The 22686-nt window shown below is 36.4% G+C and overlaps 1 protein-coding gene across 2 annotated transcripts in view; it reads right to left on the bottom strand.

Annotated features, from left to right (window-relative positions):
* COG2 (component of oligomeric golgi complex 2) overlaps positions 1-22686 on the bottom strand; it is a 78865-nt gene that overhangs the window by 26927 nt on the left and 29252 nt on the right. For both annotated transcript variants that reach the window (XM_043963321.1, XM_043963322.1), the window contains exons 6-9: positions 12213-12321; positions 11221-11400; positions 4057-4181; positions 464-590 (exon numbers count right to left, since the gene is read on the bottom strand). In XM_043963321.1, coding sequence (XP_043819256.1) covers positions 464-590; positions 4057-4181; positions 11221-11400; positions 12213-12321 — 541 coding nt within the window. The remainder of the gene's footprint in view (positions 1-463; positions 591-4056; positions 4182-11220; positions 11401-12212; positions 12322-22686) is intronic.

Raw genomic sequence — 22686 nt, 5'->3', positions numbered from 1 at the left:
TAGATTACCATTCTTGGTAGTGGTTCACACTTAGGTAACGAGGCAATCTTTTTGTTTCTAAAATAATATATAAATTTATCTTATTGATTTACTGTCATGACATTTCACAAAATTCCAAATTGGAAAATCAATTCTAAAAGGTATTGGCTTTTGAAGGCCCTTTAAACACATTAAAATGAAATGCTCCCACCAAAAATCCAAAATATTCAAGGAAAATAATGGATTTCTTTCTGGATAAAAGCTTTTTGTACGACTACACATTTAACAGTAGATGTATGATTGTATGATAGCAACTCTTTGAGTATCAGCTTGCTGATTCTCATTTCTTCCTTTCTTTCTTTTTCTTTCTTAAATCCGGCACAGCACTCAGAAAATAGAATGGAGAACGTGGTGTTTTTATATGTCCTTGACCCTCAAAATGGAACTTTGAGAGACATTAAAAACTTAATTTTTTAAAAATTACCTCATGGAATGAATCTGGATTCCCAGGATTAAATAATGAAGGTAGTTTCTCTTCTAAACCACGGACTATTTCTGGCCACACAGAATTCACCAGAAAATCATATCCAGGAACAGTATTACCTTTTTCACTGTAAGATAAAGGCAGGGTTCTAGTTTAGTACATTTGTTTAGAATGCCTCTTCTTCATACAAAAAAAGAAATGGTACAGTGATGCTTCTACTAAATGTCCTTTACTCTAGAACTCAGTTTATCTCTCTCTCTAACCTCCCTCACGAATAATTTTACCTCTCTGCCCTAATCTCAGTTCAGATCTTCAGTCACAGCCTAATTCTCAAATCTGACAGTTTTTAATCTGTCCCTTAACCCCTGCTATTACTTTACAATCTCAGGCCTGAGAGTCCATGAGAGTACTTGACACATATTGTACTGCAAACCAGTGACTTATGTAGGGCAGGAACTTTAAAAACTTTTAGGAATGTCACTACTACTCCACATCCCCAAAATTTCATCTTCATAGAAAATATGCAGCCCTACCACAAAAGAAAAATGATGTTTTTGTTCAAAATGTCATTAATTAACAGTATTATAGAATATTAAGTAGAAGAAACTATAGAAATCATTTTGTCCAACCTCCTCATTTTACAATTGGGGAAATTGAGGTCCAGAAAGATTAACTGATTTGCCCAATGTCACACATAGATAGCATAAGTGGAATTCAAACTCCAGATGTGTTTTCAAATGCAGTGCTTTGGCCACTACACCATGGCTCCCTGCTATGTCTTTCCCCAAAATCAACAAGTATGCTGAAAGTTGTCCCAGCTTCAAAAGCCAATGAACCAGTAAGGACTTCAAGCAAAATTTTGACAGTCCTTAAGGAAATGAGGAAGTACAGATTCTAGTTTATTTAACAAAGTGTTTCTAAATAGCAAGTTCTCTAAATAAATAGCAAGAGTTTTTTCCTGAAACTATATTATCTTTTATTTGAATAGCATCCATTACAAGCCGGCCAATGAGTTCTCTAGTGATTTCTTTGTTCTAGTTTAGTATTTTCTAAGCAACAAATGGAAAATTGGACTTATTTTAGCAAAATTGGAAAATGTCTTATGGTTAAATTATTTTCCTAAAATAGAGCTTGTTAACATTTTGAGATGGGTGCTAAAGTATTATTCCAAAATTCCATTTTTTTCTTCATAATATTCGAGCTTAGCAAAAATAGTAGTTCTTTTTACAGGTACTAATATGAAAGGGTGGGGGGAAGGAGCAGCAATTTTCCAAGTATCCAACTCTGCATAAAGTATTACTGTTTTTTGGTGGGGCAAGTTAAGTGACTTGCCCAGGGTCACACAGCTAGTAAGTATCAAGTGTCTGAGGCCACATTTGAACTCAGGTCCTCCTGACTCCAGGGCCTGTGCTTTATCTACTGCACGACCTAGGTGTTCCCTAGTATTATATTTTTAAGTGCACATAGATGAATCTTAAATTAAGAAATTTGGGGGAAAAAAGAAATTGGATGCTAAAGAGAAAAGGAGGAGTTTGCTATTCTGGCTTTGGATATCACAATAATTAAAACTGAAAAGAAGGGATTAAAATTTGTTGATAGAGTAACAAATGAAACACTAAAAAATAAATTAAAAGCATATAATGCCTGCGAGTAAATAGTCAATTAAGTCAATCTATAGTCTTCAGAGAATAAAGTTTAAGCCTTGCTAGCTTTAGAAACATTTTGCATCCATTATCATTATTGTTGCTTATTAATAATTAATTGCAAATGACAGTATATTCAGATTAATAAAATTTTATTTTATAAATAATAATCTAAGTTAGCTTTTTATTATTTATGTGACATTGGGCAAAAACCACAACCTCCACAGGCCTCAATTTTCTCATCTATAAAATTATGGGTATAGGTTAGATATTCACTACAGGCCTTTCCAGCTCTAAATGATATGATGTTATGAAATACCCTCTAGGAATTTAAACATCCAATGTTTAAATCATTCTTTAATGTATATAGAAGATAAACATGAAACAAGACAGGTTTTCAAGTGTTGTACATTGGACATATTTTTAAACTTAGGATTTATTTATGCTGTTTTTTCTCTACCTTTTCCTTTTTTTGTTTAAAGTATATTACTTGTTATATGAAATAGCTCGCTGCAAAAGGAAGGTAAAGGAATGCTGGGGGTAATTTGGATGATATTTTGTAAAAAGCCATTAATAAAAACATTTTGTTAAAAAAGAAAAAAAATGCTTAGGAGTACAAGAACTGGAAATAAAAGAAATGCTAGTAAGATCTTTGAGGGCGGGAACTATCATTCTTTTCGCTTGTATTACCAGCACTTATCATAGTACCTAGAAGATAGATAGTAAGCACTTAATAAGTGTTGACTGACTGACAAGTACATTCAAGCAAAGGACCTGGTTAAAGTGGTTATTGTTTGTCCTTTGTTCTTGAAGAGGACCATGATATTGGGATGATGTGACTTGCAGTGAACTGGATTTAAGTGAAGGAGGGCTGTGCAAAGTCACCAACCTTAGTCTCTTCTCCAGAGCCAACTGCGTCCAGTGGCAAGATAGATATCAGGATGACTGGAGATGTTTAAGGCAATTGGGGTTAAGTGACCTGCCCAGGGTTCTACAGTTAGTAAGTGTCTGAGGTCCTATTTGGACTCAAGTCCTCTTGACTCCAGGGCCAATGCTCTATCCACTGCACCACCTAGCTGTCCCACCTGGTTAAGGTAATGTAACAAGATGTGAGGAAATTCTGTAGGGTTTTGATAGAGGTCTTATAACCAAAGGAGCTGATAAATAACATTACCATTTTGATGCCTCAGATTTCATAAACTGTTATAGTTACTAAAAATACAATGAGAAGACAGAAGAAAAGAAAATGTACAACATCCATTCTTGACATTTCAGGACTAATAATGGGCTTGTCAAGTCTACATTTTCCTGTCATAGCCAGCTATTTAATGGGTGAAATAATTTTCTAAGTTGATTTCTATCAGATTCTCATCCCAAACGCAGAAGATTGCTGCTTGTTATTTTGTGTAAAGGTGATTAAAAACTGGGTCTCAGTTAAAGTGTTATATCGGAAATAACAAGTAACATATAACAAGCCAACAAACATATTTACTACCTCACAGATTTTTATTTTTATTAGTGAGGCAATTAGGGTTAAGTGACTTGCCCAGGGTCACACAGCTAGTAAGTGTTAAGTGTCTGAGGCCAGATTTGAACTCAGGTACTCCTGACTCCAGGGCCGGTGCTCTATCCACTGCGCCACCTAGCTGCCCCAACCTCACAGATTTTTAAATAGCAAAAATGACCTACGTAAATAGAAAAAATGTAAACCTATGTAAATAAAAAAGACTTATGTAAATAGTATGTAACAGTTTTTAATTTGCATTTAATCTAGACATACTCTCAAGGAATAAATAATATTCAAATACAAGTTTTGGAATTTAAAAAGAAGGAAAGGAAGCAACTTTAATGGTAAATGACAGAATGGCTAGTTAAGATAATTCCACAGCTTTAAAGCATCTATTCTAAGACCGAATGAAGCTGTAGGGCAAGTTTAAAAAGTTACAGTACCTTGAGATGGCTCCTCCTGTGACTTCCCTAAGAAGGCGACAATGGTGAGGAACAAACTCCAACAACTTATTGTACATGGTTTGAAGGCCTTTTGGGTGAGACTGAACAAACTGTTCTACAATAATCTGTCAGTAAAAGAACAGAAAGCATTTAAATGGATGGAGATGTATCACTGACACAAAAAACTGTGAAAATCTCAAAAATCTAACCCTTTCGCCTCAAATCAATGAACATTACAGTTAGCACAAAATGTTTCTTAGAATTATAAAAATAACATTATCCCATCAAGTGGTGGGACAAGAAAGGCCAACTCTGACCCTACAGAAATACATGTTATGCAGAGGAGTCCTGAGGTTCTCAGCACTTCCTGTGGCTTCCCTTTAACATTATGGTTCTTGGTGATTCTGATAAGAAAATAATGGGCTAGGTACTGATCCAGGGAATCCTGTTACATAACAAAAAATTCTTTTTCTACTTGGAGAATGAGTTTGTGATTATCTCATCCTCTTTCCTCCACCTCTGTTAAGAAAAAAAAAATTTACTGGAGCACAGAGGGACAAGGGATAGAATGAAGAAATTATAGAGTGTGAATTTTTTAAAGATAATATGGTTCCAACAGGTTCCAATTAAGTATCTTATGGTTAGTTTAATATCTTACTAAAGGTATTCCTGATCTAAAATATTCCTTTAATTTTGATTGCAATCTTTTTTATTGTTAACCAATAACAATATCATAAGTTCATGAGATGTGTTGCAATGGGATTTATTATAAGAGAAAGGTACATGCATAAGGGAACTCTTTATACCAAGGAGCCCAGTGGTTCAGGGAAAGTCTTGGGTATTTAAGTTTACAGAGAAAAGGGGAAGTCATAGGGAAGGGGAGAGGACTAATGCCCTTACAAAGGGGAGAAGAAAGGTGATAGCAAAGGCAGTGTTATTTTCCCTTGGGAATTGCTAAACCATGAAGATATGATGGTCTGCTTATCTACAAGGGTCCTGGCTGCATGAAATAATTTCTGTCTGGTGCAGACTGCCTGGTGCTTGTCTTGACTCCCAAGGAAACACAGGGAGTCCAGTTGGGAATGCAAACAATAAATTATGTCAGCTCAGGGCAGGGCTTCATCCTTGACATGTTCAGGGCTTCCTGAATACTCCAGGTCCAGTGAGGCTGGAAAATATGGAAATTCAAGAAGACAAGTTCAAAGGGCCCCTTAACAATAGATAATATTATAGAAAAAGTCATACACTTTCTATGCCTCCATTTCCTTTCCTTATTTCTCAATTTCTTTCATTCTGGCTTTAGATCTCATCATTCAACTGAAACTGCCCTCAGTAGAGTTACCAATGACTCCTTACTTGCTAAATCTGATGACCTTTTCTTAGTCCTCAGTCTTCCTCACCTCTTTCTAATTACCCAGGTTTGCAAGTGTGGATTCTTCTTTGACTCTTCCCTTTTTTGTTATTCCCTATATCCAATCAGTTGTCAAATATTGTTGATTTTCTTCAACAACTGGTTCAAGCTTTTATCAAATCCTTAACCTAGACTATTTTAGTAGCCTCTTCATTAGTTTCCCTGACTCCAATTTTTATCCTCCTAGAATCCATCATCTAACAGAGCTACCAAAATGTTATTTCTAAAACACAAGGTGACCATAACCCCTTAACCCAAGTTCTCTCCAGAAGCATAGCAGGATAGAAGCTTGGGGGCAGAAGTGAACAATGTCTGGAACAGTACTTGCACAAAAAAGGTCCTTAAGTGAATGCTCCCCATTACCACACAATCATTTAGAAGTTAATAGCCCTGGGATAAAATGTTAACTCCCTTCTCCAGGTTCATATTTTTTTTTTCGGTGAGGCAATTGGGGTTAAGTGACCCAGGGTCACACAGCTAGTAAGTGTCAAGCGTCTGAGGCTGGATTTGAACTCAGGTCCTCCTGAATCCAGGGCCAGTGCTCTATCCAGTGCGCCACCTAGCTGCCCCCAGGTTCATATTTTAAAACTTTCACAAAATGGCCACAACCTACCCGCTATAAAGATTGACAGAAGAGAGGGAGAGACAGAAAGATAACCCCTGCCTTAGAGTCAGCGACCCTGCATTCCAATTCTCCCTCTACCACTCACTACCTGGGTACTGACTACCTTGGGTAAATGACTTCATTTCTCTGGTTTTCTCAATTGTAAAGAGAAGGGGTTGTCTAGGTGACATCTAAGGTTTCTTCCAGCTCTACATCTATGATGATAGAAAATAAGATCCTTCAGAATTATTGATAAAGAAACTGCTTGACATCGACCACCATTTCTTTCCTAATAAGGCAGTTGTGAAAGAGAAAACAAGAAAAACAAGAAAAAAAAATCTCATTTGTTTCTGCTAATGTGATACGTGTTTCTGTTAATGTGATATTTTATTTTAAAAGGTCCCAAAACTCTATTTTCATCACTTAGATTCAAAGAACTGCTGTGGAAGCATTCAGCTGTTCACTTTTTTTAAAATGAGGGTTATACAATCACAAAGAATTAGGAATTAAGCCATGCTGGAGAATGGGCTGCTCTAATAAAGGCAGCTGACAAGGGACTAAAGACAACTTTAGCTTGCTGCGGGCTGGGAGACAAAAAACAGATTGTCAGCACGAAGCATTTAGGGTTCTGTGAGAAAAGAGATCTCTCAGCACCTAGAAAGTGCTAGATAAATGAGTTATTATTTCGTAGCCACCAGTCCAACCTCTACCTAAAAAAGAATCCACTCTACCATATCCTCAAATGGTTACCCAACCTGTGCTAGAAGACCTCTGATAAGGGAGACACCGCTGCCAGCTTAGTTTAAGTACTAGGCAGAATTCTATAGTTTTGGAGGTGATGAAATCTTGATATTGGTGCTATGGAGATTATCTATCTGTCCACACACATGTATGCACACATATACATATATATATATACAGATATGTGTACACTCACATAGATATAGTTTTAAGAAATATATTCCTAAGATTTCATAAATTCAATACAGATTCAACCAACATTCAACCAATACAGATAACCAACATTTTTGTAATCATATAATAACTGATGTTTATAACTGTAATTTTAGATTATAAGATATTGAAGTACTTCCTGAGGTTAAAAAAAAGATTAAATTATGTACAGCTTAGTCTTAAGTACTTTTATTGTTTTTTTTTTTAATGATTAGAAAATCTCTAATAAATGCGGCTAATTGGCACTCATAGGACCTAGAGGGAGGTGAAACTACCTGTGCTGCACTAAGCTGTTTCAGACTGAAGACTCTTGATTTCTTACATTTGTTTTTAGTTTTTCTTCAGCTTACCTTGCTATGAATTGTTACTTCTCAATGTCAATGTGTCTGCAACAAGAAGTCCTTTCTAATGTGTACTATTTTTAATCTGCTATAGTTTATAATTGATAGGATTATATGAAAAATAAGAAAAAAGAAACTCCTGGAAAGCTATACATTAAGTGAACGAATCTAAATCATAAACTTTGTGATGTCAATTTGTTTGAATAAGACATCTTTTTAATTATCCATTGATTTTTAGCAGTATTTTGAATGTGAGCTGCTATTCCTCCCCTTTCTCCTAGGCAGTCATCTCTCAACATTCACAAGTTGCATATTCATAGTTTTACTTATTCACAGGTTGGCCATCGATAATTAAATGGGAATTTTTGGAGATTTGCAGCACACTGTAGGAAATCACAGATGATGTGCACATACACAGAAAACTTAAAAAATCAGTAACTCATAAATGCATGAATGTTATTAATCTATTTTATTATTTACTACCATAAGTATACATACATAAATTTATTATAAACAGTTGAATTTTATTAAAAGTTTCAGTGTATTAAAGAATTATGGAGGGGGCAGCTAGGTGGCGCAGTGGAGAAAGCACCGGCCCTGGATTCAGGAGAACCTGAGTTCAAATCCAGCCTCAGACACTTGACACTTACTAGCTGTGTGACCCTGGGCAAGTCACTGAACCCTCAGTGCCCCACCCAAAAAGAAAAAAAAAAAGAATTATGGAATACAGACCCTCTTTGGAAATGCCTCTTCTTTGTCTAGCTACCATCTTTACTCAGTCACATGATTTTCTTCCACAGTAATTATTCTAGCTACTGCTTTTTTTTTTTTTTTGGTGAGGCAATTGGGGTTAAGTGACTTGCCCAGGGTCACAGAGCTAGTAAATGTTAAGTGCCTGAGGCTGGATTTGAACTCAGGTACTCCTGACTCCAGGGCTGGTGCTCTATCCACTGTACTACCTAGCTGCCCCCTAGCTACTGCTTTTTGTAGAAAATGGTGAAGAAAATGGTGAAGCAGTTGCTGCAGCTACATCAGGGGCTGCAAAGACTCTGCCTAGTATGCAATGTACTAATCTCTCTTACATAGAAACTCCAACTTTTTTATGGGTGGAGTGTGTTGCTTTACCTGTTTTTTTGTGTCAAATAAAAATGACCAGAATTATTAAAAATAAAGGTTTACAATGGGGCCTGCAGTAATTTGAGGTTTTTTATATTTGCACAGGTCCTGCGCCCCAGCCCACATGAATTTTGAGGGACGAACATATTTGTTCATTTTCCAAACAGAAAATTTTGTAGTGCACATACCTCATCAACATATGGTTTCATGCATGAAGTCAAGGTATGGCCGAGGGAACGGCTTTTGACAAATGTTGAGGTTGGATTCTCTTGGTTTAATATTTTATTTTATTTTTCCCCACAATATTGTACAGATGGCTGGAAGTATTCATCCCACCCATCTCGCTCCTACACCTGGCTTCTATGCTCCCTCCTATATGCCTGATGCCATGGACATCTCAATCCCATGCATCTGATTAAGTCTGACTCAGTTTCCTCCAATATGTTCGGTGGCATGGACATATATTCCATCCACCTATTTTAGACCTGGCATACTGCATGGGCAGTATATATTGCTCAAGTGTGGGAATGCTCATATCCCATCATTTCTCTGTTCTTTTATGGTAACCCCCATAATTACCTCAGGTGTCATGATAAATACAGTGTTGAATTTGGCCTTGACACCTGTTATCAATTATATTAGATTTTTTAATTTCTCATAATGGCATGAGGATAATTAGGCAGATGATGCAAAAAGTGATAAAACAAAGATAAAAATTATTTTTATTAATTAATATTGCAGCAATTGTCTTCTCAATTACCCTCCATGAGGGGGGACTATAGTAATATTATAATTTTAAAGAATGTTTTAATTTTTGTTTTATTATATGTTTCATGTGTAACAACTAAGATTCTGAATTCCCTTAGACATGTTTTTGAAAACTTTCATTGTTTGATTTGATTATTGACAAAGCTATTTTAAAGTTATGTTAAGCTCAATTTTGTAGGAAATTTTCCTGGCTGATTACCAGCATCCACACATCAACCCCTGAAAAGACTTCCATTCCACGACTACACCTAGAGGACATCTGAGAAAAGACTTTCAGAGACTTTAAATGAACAGTTTTGATTTGTTGTTTTTGTTGTTTTTTTTCTCTTTCTGTTATAATATACACCATCTGTAACATGTATTCTCTGCAGAGGCCCTCCCTTTGCAAGACTAATGTCAAAGCGTCGGTTCATGAGGACAAAAAAAAATCGCCCCTCTGGACAAAACTTTCCTCTCTTCCTTTTCTATATTGTTGTTCACATATTATTAGTTAGCAATAGTTATTATATTCTTTTTACTGTTCCGTCAAGGAAATATTTTGTTTCTTGAGGAACAACAGGGGGGACTGTAACGATTGGAATAACGCCACCTGCTGGATACTTACTGTAGAAGAGTTCTGCCCATGAAGGGAAGGTCTTTGAGGGCAAGACCAGGAGTCAGGAAGTGACGCAGGCTAGTGGGAGGAGGAAGGAAGAGACTGGCGCTCACTCTTGCTCTCTTTCCTCTGGACTCTGGTGGAGAGCGGAGCTAGAAATGTGCTCTCCCTTTAATAGATAGGAATCTAGGCCTTTTTCTCTCTCTTTACCAAATTCTTATTCTCCTTAATAAATGCTTAAAAGTCTAACTCTTGCTAAAGTTTATAATTTATTGGCGACCACTCATTAGATATTTTAGACAGTTTAGCTAGAATTTTAACCCTTAACATATTCCTCCCCTTTCTCCTAGGCAGTCATCTCTCAACATTCACAAGTTGCATATTCATAGTTTTACTTATTCACAGGTTGGCCATCGATAATTAAATGGGAATTTTTGGAGATTTGCAGCACACTGTAGGAAATCACAGATGATGTGCACATACACAGAAAACTTAAAAAATCAGTAACTCATAAATGCATGAATGTTATTAATCTATTTTATTATTTACTACCATAAGTATACATACATAAATTTATTATAAACAGTTGAATTTTATTAAAAGTTTCAGTGTATTAAAGAATTATGGAGGGGGCAGCTAGGTGGCGCAGTGGAGAAAGCACCGGCCCTGGATTCAGGAGAACCTGAGTTCAAATCCAGCCTCAGACACTTGACACTTACTAGCTGTGTGACCCTGGGCAAGTCACTTAACCCTCAGTGCCCCACCCAAAAAGAAAAAAAAAAAGAATTATGGAATACAGACCCTCTTTGGAAATGCCTCTTCTTTGTCTAGCTACCATCTTTACTCAGTCACATGATTTTCTTCCACAGTAATTATTCTAGCTACTGCTTTTTTTTTTTTTTTTTGGTGAGGCAATTGGGGTTAAGTGACTTGCCCAGGGTCACAGAGCTAGTAAATGTTAAGTGCCTGAGGCTGGATTTGAACTCAGGTACTCCTGACTCCAGGGCTGGTGCTCTATCCACTGTACTACCTAGCTGCCCCCTAGCTACTGCTTTTTGTAGAAAATGGTGAAGAAAATGGTGAAGCAGTTGCTGCAGCTACATCAGGGGCTGCAAAGACTCTGCCTAGTATGCAATGTACTAATCTCTCTTACATAGAAACTCCAACTTTTTTATGGGTGGAGTGTGTTGCTTTACCTGTTTTTTTGTGTCAAATAAAAATGACCAGAATTATTAAAAATAAAGGTTTACAATGGGGCCTGCAGTAATTTGAGGTTTTTTATATTTGCACAGGTCCTGCGCCCCAGCCCACATGAATTTTGAGGGACGAACATATTTGTTCATTTTCCAAACAGAAAATTTTGTAGTGCACATACCTCATCAACATATGGTTTCACTAATACTTGTCCGACTAATGCCTCTGCATCTCGTGTCTTGTCAATTGTTGCATAAGTCCTCAAGCAATGACGTATTATATCAACATTAGAAGTCTGAAGACCTTCTAATAGTAGTCCTTCTAGTGACTGTTGCAGCATGGCTGTAATACCAGCTATACGCTATAAGAAAGAGAAAAACAGGAAAATATAAGACCCCAAACCTCTAGATTACAACAATGATTATTTTTTACAAAGTTTCTTGTCCCAAGACAAACTATAATATAGTCAAAGTCAAGAGTGCTATTCAAATTCCTGGTAAAAACAAACAAGAATTTCACTCATAAAACAGAGGGAACAGTTAAAATTTAAAAAAAAAAATGAAATTTGTAGTCATTCCAGATTAAAAGACTCTGTCAAGAACCTTGGAAAATTAAAGTTGGCCATTTCTTAGGTCATATGTAATAATTACATATAATTTATTCTTCATATATTTGTATAGTACATCATAATTTTTAAAAACATTTCATATAGACCATATCATTTAATCTTAACTACAGCTCCCTGAGGTCCAGGAGAACAAGCAGAATCCCCATTTTTTTTTTCAGAAGCTCCAAGAGGCTCGTAATAATAACTGCTATACAGTTCTTTAAGATTTTCAAAGATGAGGATATTGAAGCTGAAAAAACTTAAGTGACTTGCCCAGGATCACACACAGTTAATGTTTGAAGAAAAATTTGAACTCAGGTTTTCCTAACACTTTACTCATTGCATCACATAGTTAAATCACCCACTAAATATCAAAAGTCTAGTGAGTAATGTGACTAAAATTAGGACCCATGTCTTCTAAATCTAAGTATGGTGCTCTTTTGTTTACACACGAGATTCTCTTTCCAGTGCCTCACTAAGGAAAACAAAATACTGAACTAAGCACATTCCTAAATGTGTTAATGTCCTAAATGTCCTAAACCCATGAAAATCAAAATGATACTTACTGGTCTCACTTTATCCAAAAGAGGCATTCCTTTGCTTTGAACAGCATGAAATTGTAACTGGTTAAACTCTGTGGCAATTCTCTCTAAAATCTGCCCAGTCAAAAGTGGGCTAAAAAGAAAACAATTATAGGAAAACTTTATAATATATGTACTGTTTTCTCCTATCTGTCATTTAAAAAAAAACATCTAGATTGTTACTTTAATTTACCTTTAAAAAATAATACTCTTAACTTAGTTACTATCAACAGACATCTGAGAGCACAAAAGTGAAAAATGATTATACATGAGACTGCAAACACTATTATTTATGATTTGCATTTTATAATGTGGATGTTAATGTTGAAAAGCTACTTGTAGATCCTCCTCTTGACTTTATTTTTTTCTGAAGATTTTTTCAAATGCTGTTTAAAAATATTATATCATTTGCCTTGCATAGTTTTAGTCAATGTAAATATTGCTATTTTTCTTTCCCATATCCAGTGATTTTTTCCCATATCCAACTGTTTAAAAGGCTAAACTTGAAAATTATTTCCCTTTCTCTGAATCTCTTCCAACTCACTGAGACCAAGTATGTGCAGAATATTATGTTAGATCCTATGGTAAATGGCAAAGGAATAGCCAATAGTTTTTATTCCTGACACCCTGGACTGAATTATACAGGAATAACTCTGAACAGAGATTAAGACTAGAACTAGGACTTTAGATGAGAAAGTGAACCTACTTTTTTGATTTTTACATGTTTCTACCATTCTTTTTTCTATTTCTCTATTTGTCACTTCCATCTTCTTGGCTCCCAAACATTCTCTTTACTTGTCATACTATCTGTAGCTAGCATTTATATCGTGCTTTAAGGTTTGAAAACATGTATCATCTTATTTGTAAGCTCTATTTACATGTATCATCTTGTCTGACTTTCATGATAAATCTGTATGGTAGATTCTATTACTATTTTGTCACAGTCAATAAACATTAATTAAGCACCTATTATGTGCCAGGCACTGTGCACATATGCTGGGAATACAAAAAGAGGCAAAAGTAAGTCCCTCTCCTCAAGGAGCTTATAATCCAAGAGGGAAGACACTAGAATTAAAACTGGTTGGTAAAGCCATCCTGTAGGAGATGGGATTTGAAAAAGCGCAGGCAGGAAATCAGGAAGCACAGATAAGAAAGGAGAGTATTGTGGGCATGGGAGAAGACCAGAAAAGAAGCTGGGGTCTGAGAGATGGAAACCCTTGTTAATCAAACAGCCAGGAGGCCAATGTCACTGGATCAGAGTATATGGTAGGGAGTAAAGTGTACAAAGAAGAAAAAGGCAGAAGAAGGCTAGGTAAATATATACAGATAGAAAAACAAAAACTGACACTGATCATGTGACAAGCTCTTCCCTTGCCTGGTTTCTAAGACTTCTCTGCTAAGCACCCATTTACAAAGCCATAAAGATTTCCTGGTTGAGGAGCAGCTAGGTGGCGCAGTGGATAGAGCACTGGCCCTGGGGTCAGGAGGAGCCAAGTTCTAATCCAGTCTCAGACACTTGACACTTAATGGCTGTGTGACCCTGGGCAAGTCACTTAACCCCAATTGCCTCACCAAAAAAAGAAAGAAAAAAAAAGATTTCCTGACTGTAACCAGTAACTTATGTTTTTTTCTTGTCACTAACTCATCACTCTTGAATTTGTGTAAAATCTTTTCCATTTAAGACCATTAGCCTGTAAGTAAAAATAACAACAACAACAACAATAATAATAATAAATAATTCCAATTCATTGGAATGATAGTGTAGAAGGAGAAAAGATAAACCAACTGGATTGCTCACTATATTCATAAGGAGTTAGAAATATGATTACATATTATAGGTAACTATTGTGTTGTTTAAAAAGCAATGGAATTAGAAGACAAAGGTTCATGTTCCACCTCTACTACCGAATGGCATGTTATAATCCAAGGCCCAGTTTCCTCATGCATAAAATGGGGATAGCATCACTTGATCACACAGTTGTTACAAGGATCAACTATGATAAAGGAAAGCACTTTGTAAACTATAAAGTACTATATCAGCAACTATTATTATACAGATGTGGTTTATTTTAGTATTCTATAGAAATATTATTCCTTATGTATTTCCTATAGAATTCTTTTTTTTTTTTTTTTTAGTGAGGCAATTGGGGTTAAGCGACTTGCCCAGGGTCACACAGCTATTAAGTATTAAGCTGGATTTGAACTCGGGTACTCCTGAATCCAGGGCCAGTGCTCTATCCACTGCACCATCTAGCTGCCCTTTTCCTATAGAATTCTGCAGCAATATTGCTCAACCCACTAAATATAGATGAGGACCACCCCCTCCCTACTAAGTTTTTGTCTTTGGTCTTTTCTCTCCATAAAGGCCCTCACCTTTGGCAATCCTATCTAACCAATGGCTGGATTATCAACTCTGTTCAGATCATATCCACACTTTTATCTTTGATCCCTTTCCCAGAGTCCCAGTCCATTTCTAATTATGTGCTGGACAATTCCCCCAAGATGTCTCAACAGCACCTCAAATTCAATATATCTAAAACTGAACTATCTCCCTAAATCTGTACCTCCTCCAAACTTCCCTATATTTGATGGCATGATCTTCTTCCCAGTCAATTAGTTTCTAAAGAAGTTATCTTTAACCCTGCCCTTCCCTTTCCCCATATGCAGTTAGTTGCTGAAGACTAAATTATAGCTCTGAAAGCTCTCTTACATCTGTTCCCCTCCTTTCCACTTCCCCTACTACAACCCTAAGCAAGGCCATTTCTTCTCACATGGACTACTGTGAGAGACTTTTAAATTGTCTCCTTACCTCCGGTCTTCTCCCCACTCCAATCTATCCTGCATTTGACTCCCAGAATCATATTCCCAATTTACTCCAACCATATCACTAACTGTTCAAAAACTTTTTAGCAAATCTTCATTTACAAACAGAATTAAATACAAACTTCATAGCACCTGAATGCTCTCCATAACTTGGTTCCTGCTGTATTTCCAGACATATTAGTTCCCCTTTATACACTCTTATATTCTGGTAAAGATGGTCTACTCCTCCTTTCCAAATCCTGTCCTGCCCCTTTCCGGCTTTGTGACTTTTCACACTACTTCCCCAAGCCTGAAATGGACTCTTTGCCTACTAAAATCCTCCTCTTCCTTCAAGGCTCATCTCAGGTATTTTCTCCTAAAAGATACTGTTGGCATAAATGGAGGCAAGCCATTGACCCATTCATTGATAGGTTACACGCCTGTTAATAAATGTTATCTTGCTCAGAGAAATGTGCCTCAGTTACTTTTTTGTTAAATTTTACCTGTAACATTACTATCTAGATCTTTCCTGTTTATCATACCCTAGCTTGTATATAATAATTTATATATGTCTTACTGCCCTATAGGTCTGAAAAAATACTTGAGGGTGAGGACTGTGCTAGATTTCATCTCTGTATCCCCAATACCTACCACAGGGCTTTGCCCATGGCATTAAGTGCTTAATTAACAGTCACCATTTCTGAATTAGGGATTGAAAAAGGAGATGACAATCAAATAGACAAGAAAAAGGGGTTAAAAGGTAGATGAGGAGCTAGGTCACTATCATTAGAATGATCATTTTATTTTATATTTTATAAATCCCACCAAAGGAAATTTAATGCATAGTACATTTTCAGCAGAATTATTACAAAGCAAGATAAAATGACAATCTGCATAAGAACACCACTAGGTCATTCACTCCACCAGCACTTGTGGTTGCTACTATAATTGCTTGCAATAAGCAATTAAGTCCTAAAATAGTAATCATTTAAAAAAAAATACAGAATTTTTCCAATACCTCTAGGGTAGAGGAGATAACATAGTTGTTTGATAAAGTATTTGCTTTCCCAATATTCTGTTGTTTAAAAATGTTTTCCATTCCTGAAACTCCTCCCTTTTGAAACTAGGAAATAATGGATATTTTCTCATACTTTTCATGGCCAAAGAACTCATCACTTAGAGGCCAGCCTAGGAGGTGATGAACCTTTCCATACTGAGTTAAAATGATCCTAAGACAACTGACACAATCTAAGGATACAGAAAATGAAATCGAATAGTCAAAGGGAAAATGGAGGGGGTCACTGCTAAGCCCTCATTACCAAACTTCCAACCAATCATGTTGTTCCCTGCACCTCAGCTCTGTAACCAATAATGTTGCCTTCAACCCTATGACATTACCTACCCCGTTCTGTTCCTTGTTCTGTAATCCCCAAAACCTATAAAAGAGGAGCTGTCCATCTGCTCTAGGTCTTTGGCATAAATTGAGACAAACCACTGACCCATTTATTGACAAGCAGCATGCCCCTCTATCAATAAACATTATCTCATAATTACAATTCACAAGTATTAATTCATAAGATGACCTATTTTATCCAAAGCTGTTTTGTCTTATTTTAATGATTTAGTTGTAATTACTCTACATCTTTTGCAGACTAGAAGGTTAGGGAAATTTGTAGACAGCTATTAATTCACCATACTTCAGGTCAAAGGAAATGAAACTGAACTAAACAACACCTTTAGGTATGGTTGTAAATTAATGAAGATACCACCATCTTCTCAGTCACTCAGGCTCAGTCCTGACTCCTCAATCTCACTCACCACATAAATCCAATCTACTGTCAAGTCTTGTACACATCTTTTATCCTCTCTCTCTCTCTCTCTCTCCCCTCATATTGCTGCCACAATGGTGTATCATCATCTAATGCCTGGATTATTGCAATTATCTTCTGGTTTGTCTCCCTGCCTCAAGGCTTTCTCCACTCCAACCTATGCTGACTTCTAGTGATCACAATTTCTCTAAATATACACAGCTAGCCAGAGGTGCCACTGAATAGTCATCAGATTGGCAAAGCTGACAAAAAAAAAGGAAAATGCCAAAAGTTGGAGGGGCTATGAGAAAAGAGACACAAATGCATTGTTGATGGAGTTGTGAACTTATCCAAACATTCTAGAAAGCAATTTGGAACTATGCCCAAAAGGCTATTAAACTGTGCATACCCTTTGATTCAGTGATACCACTACTAAGTCTACACCCTAAAAGGATAAAAAACAGAGGGAAAGAACCAATGTGTACAAAATTATTTATGGTAGCTCTTTCAATGATGAAAAAACATTGTGGAGTGTCCATGAATTTTGGAATAGCTGAACTAGTTATGGTACACGAATATAATGAAGTACTACTGTGCTATAAAAAATGATGAGGAAGATTCAAAGAAAACTGGGAAGACTTGTATGAACTCATGCAAAATAAAATTAGCAGAACCAGGAGGTTATTATTATTATTATTCAGAGGACTCATGAACAAATATGCTACCTATCTCAAGACATAGACATGATGGACTCAGAGTACAGACTGAAGCATATTTTTTACTATGTCTAATGCAGTAATTATTTTATTTGACCACATATATTTATAATAGGCTTTGTTTTTCTTGCTTTCTAATGGGTAGGGAAGGAAGAAGTGAGAGGGAAAGAATTCAGAACTTGAAAAAAAAAAGAATTTTAAAAAATATACACTTGGATACCAAACTCAACAATCCTTAGCACCTGCTTTTTTTTTTTTTTTTTGCAGGGCAATGAGGGTTAAGTGACTTGCCCAGGGTCACACAGCTGGTAAGTGTCAAGTGTCTGAGGCCAGATCTGAACTCAGGTCCTCCTGAATCTAGGGCCGTGCTCTATCCACTGTTCCACCTAGCTGCCCCCCAGCACCTACTTTAAAAAAAAATGCCCATTCCTAATTTTCTAGTATCTCATATTTTCCATGATTCCTCAAAGATCTTTGACTATATTTCAACGACTGATTCTGCAAGACCTTTTCAGCTTTCTGCATGAAATTCATCTAAGCTAGAAAAGAACTTCTTTTAAAGTTACTAGATACTGTCTTACTATCCCTCACATATCTTGTCCTTCACTTCCCTTTGGCATCTTTCTGACACAAAATCATTCTCTGACAAATATGGTAACAAAAACTTTTTTGATTAATCTGCTTTCTCTCAGCTATCAAACAATTTCCCCATTTACTTCAAATGGTAATACTGTTCCCCAACCCACCTTCTTTTTTTTTTTTTCCCCCTTTTACCTCAAATATCCTTAAACATGTCCATTTTGTTTTTTTCTGAAAATTTTTTCAGGTCTTAATTCAATCTGGGCTTTATCTTTCCTGACAACTACAGCTCCATTGTGGTCTTTTGTATTGTTGTGGCTGTGTGCTCCTGTTTTCCATGTCCTATACCAGATCTCCTTGAATATGACCTTGAAGATCTTTCTGTTAACTACATTAGTCTATTTAGATCCCTTACCTTAAAATAATACATTAAAATGTTTTGTAAAGGTGAAGTACCAGGAGAGATGGCATGACATGATCTCATAGTCAAGAAGACATGAGTTCAAAGCCCCACTTTTCTTTTTTTGGGGGGGTTAAGTGACTTGCCCAGGGTCACACAGCTAGTAAGTGTCAAGTGTCTGAGGCTGGATTTGAACTCAGGCCCTCCTGACTCCAGGGCTGGTACTCTATCCACTGCGCCACCTAGCTGCCCCAAAGCCCCATCATTGATACACACTGGCATATAAGACTCTAGGCAATTCACTTAACCTCTCAGGTAAATCCTAATAAGATTAAAAAATTGCAGAATAGTTCCTAATCTGCATTGGTAAAGGAATTCCCTCTCATTTCAATGAAATTATAGGTCTGAGCCAAAGTGCAATATAAGTGTCAGGCAAAATTTAGCAAACTGTGAAAACAGCTAGGACCACACAGGATAAGATAGCACTGATTGTCAACTGCAGCTATGGAAAGACCAGTAACATTGATGAAATCATGGATCCAGTGGAGTATATTATTATTATTCTTTGTCAGAATTATTCTGTTTTATCATCAGAATCCCCCAGTTTTATCATAAGAATTTCATTCTTAAAATTTTCTATCACTACAACTGCCTTTACTTTTAAAGTCTTTCAGAAAGAATCATAACCATCATTTTTCTATTCTCTATAAGTTGGGAAAACTTAAAATACTCAAGCACTTGAAAAGAATCTTTTTTTCCTACAAGCACCACAGTTAACTACATTTATCAAATACTCACTAAGTGAAATAGTCATTTCCCTGAATGCTTATGAGAGGATACTATGGATGAAACTTAAGGCACTTTATTCACTGACCTTGAGGAGTTTATAACATAATAGGAAAAACATGACTAATACATCTAAAAAAGACTTAAAGAAAAATCAAGGGCAATGCTTAGGAAGCTGGCAATTAAAGTGTGTTGACCAAAGATCCTACATGTCAAGAATACAAGGAATGACGAGCATGCCAACATGTGTATCATAATAATCTTCAAATTTTTATATCATCTTTTATATATAGGTCCCATATCCATTTGGAATTTATTGCAATATATGATGTATTATAGCATTCTTAATGAACAGTGGGTTACTGAATTCTGTTATAATGATCTACTTTTTTTTTAAACCAATAAAAAATCATTTTGTGGAAGCAAACAAACCAGTCTCCATTCCCTCTTCTAGAAATATTAAGACATTTAAAAATTATCCTAGTCTGAAGCTTATTGAGTAATCTGGATGAGAAACTTTATCAGACATCTTTAATTATCAATTTCAAAACAACATCTTTCAGATCAATCAATGGAAAGACACAACACTGAAGTAATTAATAAAAGCAAAAAGCCTTTGAATGTTCCACCTTGACTGGATTAAGATATTGATCCACTTAATAGAAAGAAGAAATTCCTTTGATAACTTCAGTTAATGGAAATTAGGGTGGCATGGACCACTTGAAAATGAGAATCTCTGGAACTGAGTGGTCAATGAGGGATGGCTTTAGGAAAACAATTCTCCAACAATGTGGCAAACAATTAAGTGACTATTGCCCTGTTTGATGAAGCAAACTGTTAACTGGACTGTTACCTAACCTTTGGACTTTTGATCAGTCTTGATTATGAAACATTCCTTGTAGAAGAATCCTATTAATTGGGCCTTCAAAATGACTTGCTAGAAAGACATCCAAGGGTATGAGAGAATTCTGTCAGTTTAGACTTTTCTTGCTTTCAATAGAAAAATGCTTAGATTGGAATAATCTAAAAATGATAAAAAATTGTCTCTGGTAGGCTAATGTCTGCAGTGTAGAGTACAGAATATTGACAGTTCTGATGATTACTATTTTATTATACACTTCGAATTTTGTTGTCATTTTGTCTCTACGTCTTTGGTAGTTTGACAGGTGGATCATTAAAACTATAAATTAACTGAGGTAGTATTTTCATCTATATTATATTGCCTCTGCCCAATCATGAAAAATGTCTATCAATTTTCAAGTGTTCCTTTATTTCCATGTATTGTAATTGTATATATGTCTTAAGTATCTTAATAGATTGATTTCTTTATATGTATTTTGTAATTGTTTTGAATGGGATTTCAATTTCTTTCTAGTTTATTGCTATAAGGAAATACTGAAGAGGAGAGGGAGGATTTTGCATCCTCCTATTTTCCTGAAGCTACTAATTATTTCAATCGGTTTTTTTTTCTGATTCTCTGGGGTTTTCTAAATAAGCTACCTTGTTATCTGAAAATAGGGAAGATTTAATCTCTTTGATGTTGTTTGTGTCTTTAATTTTATCTTCAATTCTTTACTCTCATCCCAATATCCAATCAATTGCCAAGTCCTGTCAGTTCTACCTTCCTAACTTTTACCTGTATATGCCCCCTTTTCTCTTCCAACACTGCCACCATCCCAGTGCAGGCCCTCATCACCTCACACCTGGACAACTGTAATAGGCTACTGATTGGTCTCCCTGATTCAAATCTCTTCCCACTCAAGTCCATCATCCACTCAGTTATCAAACTGATCTTCCTAAAGAGCAGGTTAAAAGTAGAACATATATCTCTAGCAGACTACCCTATCATCTCCACTCTCCCACTCATCTTCAATCTCTGCCTGCTACACTACGGAGCTTGTGTGTCAGGGTCAACAGTATTTTTACTGCTACCATGCTTTCCATACCTGATCTCTGTATTCTATATTCTTTCTTATTATGTATATAAGAATGTAATTCTTCTTTTTAGGATTGGTTAATTACAAGTGTTATCCTTCCTAACGCTGAGCATACTGCTTGCTATGGAATAACAGAAACACTAAACTCATACTAAGCATCAGGCACTATGCTAAGTATTGGGAATGCAAAGGAAAAGCAAAAATTGCCCATCATGCAGGCATACATTTATACCTTTGTTATGACCTTTGTGTGTGGAAGGTTTATGTTGCCTGAAACACCATGGATGAAAGCTCACATTACCCCCATCCACACCCCCATTTAGCAGCTGGGTGGTGTAGTGAATAGATGGCTGGACTGGGAATCAGGAAGGCCTGATTTCAAATCTAGCCTCAGATATTTACTAGCTATGTGACCCTGGGCAAGTTGCAAGGGATATTCTTTAATAGCAGATTGGGAACTGAAATGGGTATAAGATGTAGGGATTTGGTATCTGGAGAAATTTCTACCTCTAAGGGAGTGATATGTCTCCATGGACAGCATCCTTAACTCAAGAGAAAGGAATTAGCATTCCTGGGGCCAAATGACATCAAGAAGGATGGATGGGAGGGCACAGAACCAGAGAAGAGATTTCATGGAAAATAGAAAAAAAACACCATGCATGAAGAATACAGAGACTAAAGAGATAAATAAATATAACTACCATCAATAGAATAAAAGTCTAGAATAGACAAAACTGTATTGATTGGGTCCACCACAAATTTATGGTGCTGAGCCCTCCCTACTGCAAAGCAATCCTTTTACATCTCCCTAATTAATGCATCATCTCACTTGCCATAGCAGTTCTTCTGAACCTCGTCATCCCTACTCAAACCTCCCATGACACTCCCCCTTCCCCCATTCTCGAATCTGAGAATCTTGTTTTATATTTTACTGAAAAAATTTAAGCCATTCATCAAGAGGTCCTTCTTCCCTCTTCTTCATCTCATATAACCCCAATGCCTTCTGTGACTATCTTCTTTTTCATCCCTATTACAAGTGAAGAGGTGGCCATGGGAAATTCTCTTACAGGCACAAGTGATCCAATTACATCTTGCATTCTCCAGCAGATTGTACTATAATCTCACTCTCTCACTTATCTTCAATCTCTCCCCATCTACTGGCTGCTGTTTACTATGTACAAACATGCTCATTTCTCCTGCAGTCTCAAAACACTTTCATTTGATCCATCTCAACTTACTGTCATACCAAATCTTTCTTCCCTTTTAACTCCTTGGGAAGGATGCCTCCACTTACTTTTCTCTCACTCTCCTAATTCTCTGTAGTCTGATTTATGACCTCATCATTCAAGTGAAACTGCTCTCTCCAAAGTTAGTAACAATTTTTTTGTTTGTTTTTGCAGGGCAATGAGGGTTAAGTGACTTGCCCAGGGT

This window comes from Dromiciops gliroides, chromosome 4 (genome assembly GCF_019393635.1).
Source record: "Dromiciops gliroides isolate mDroGli1 chromosome 4, mDroGli1.pri, whole genome shotgun sequence".
Classification (NCBI taxonomy): Eukaryota; Metazoa; Chordata; class Mammalia; order Microbiotheria; family Microbiotheriidae; genus Dromiciops; species Dromiciops gliroides.
This window is presented reverse-complemented; position numbering and strand designations above follow the sequence as displayed.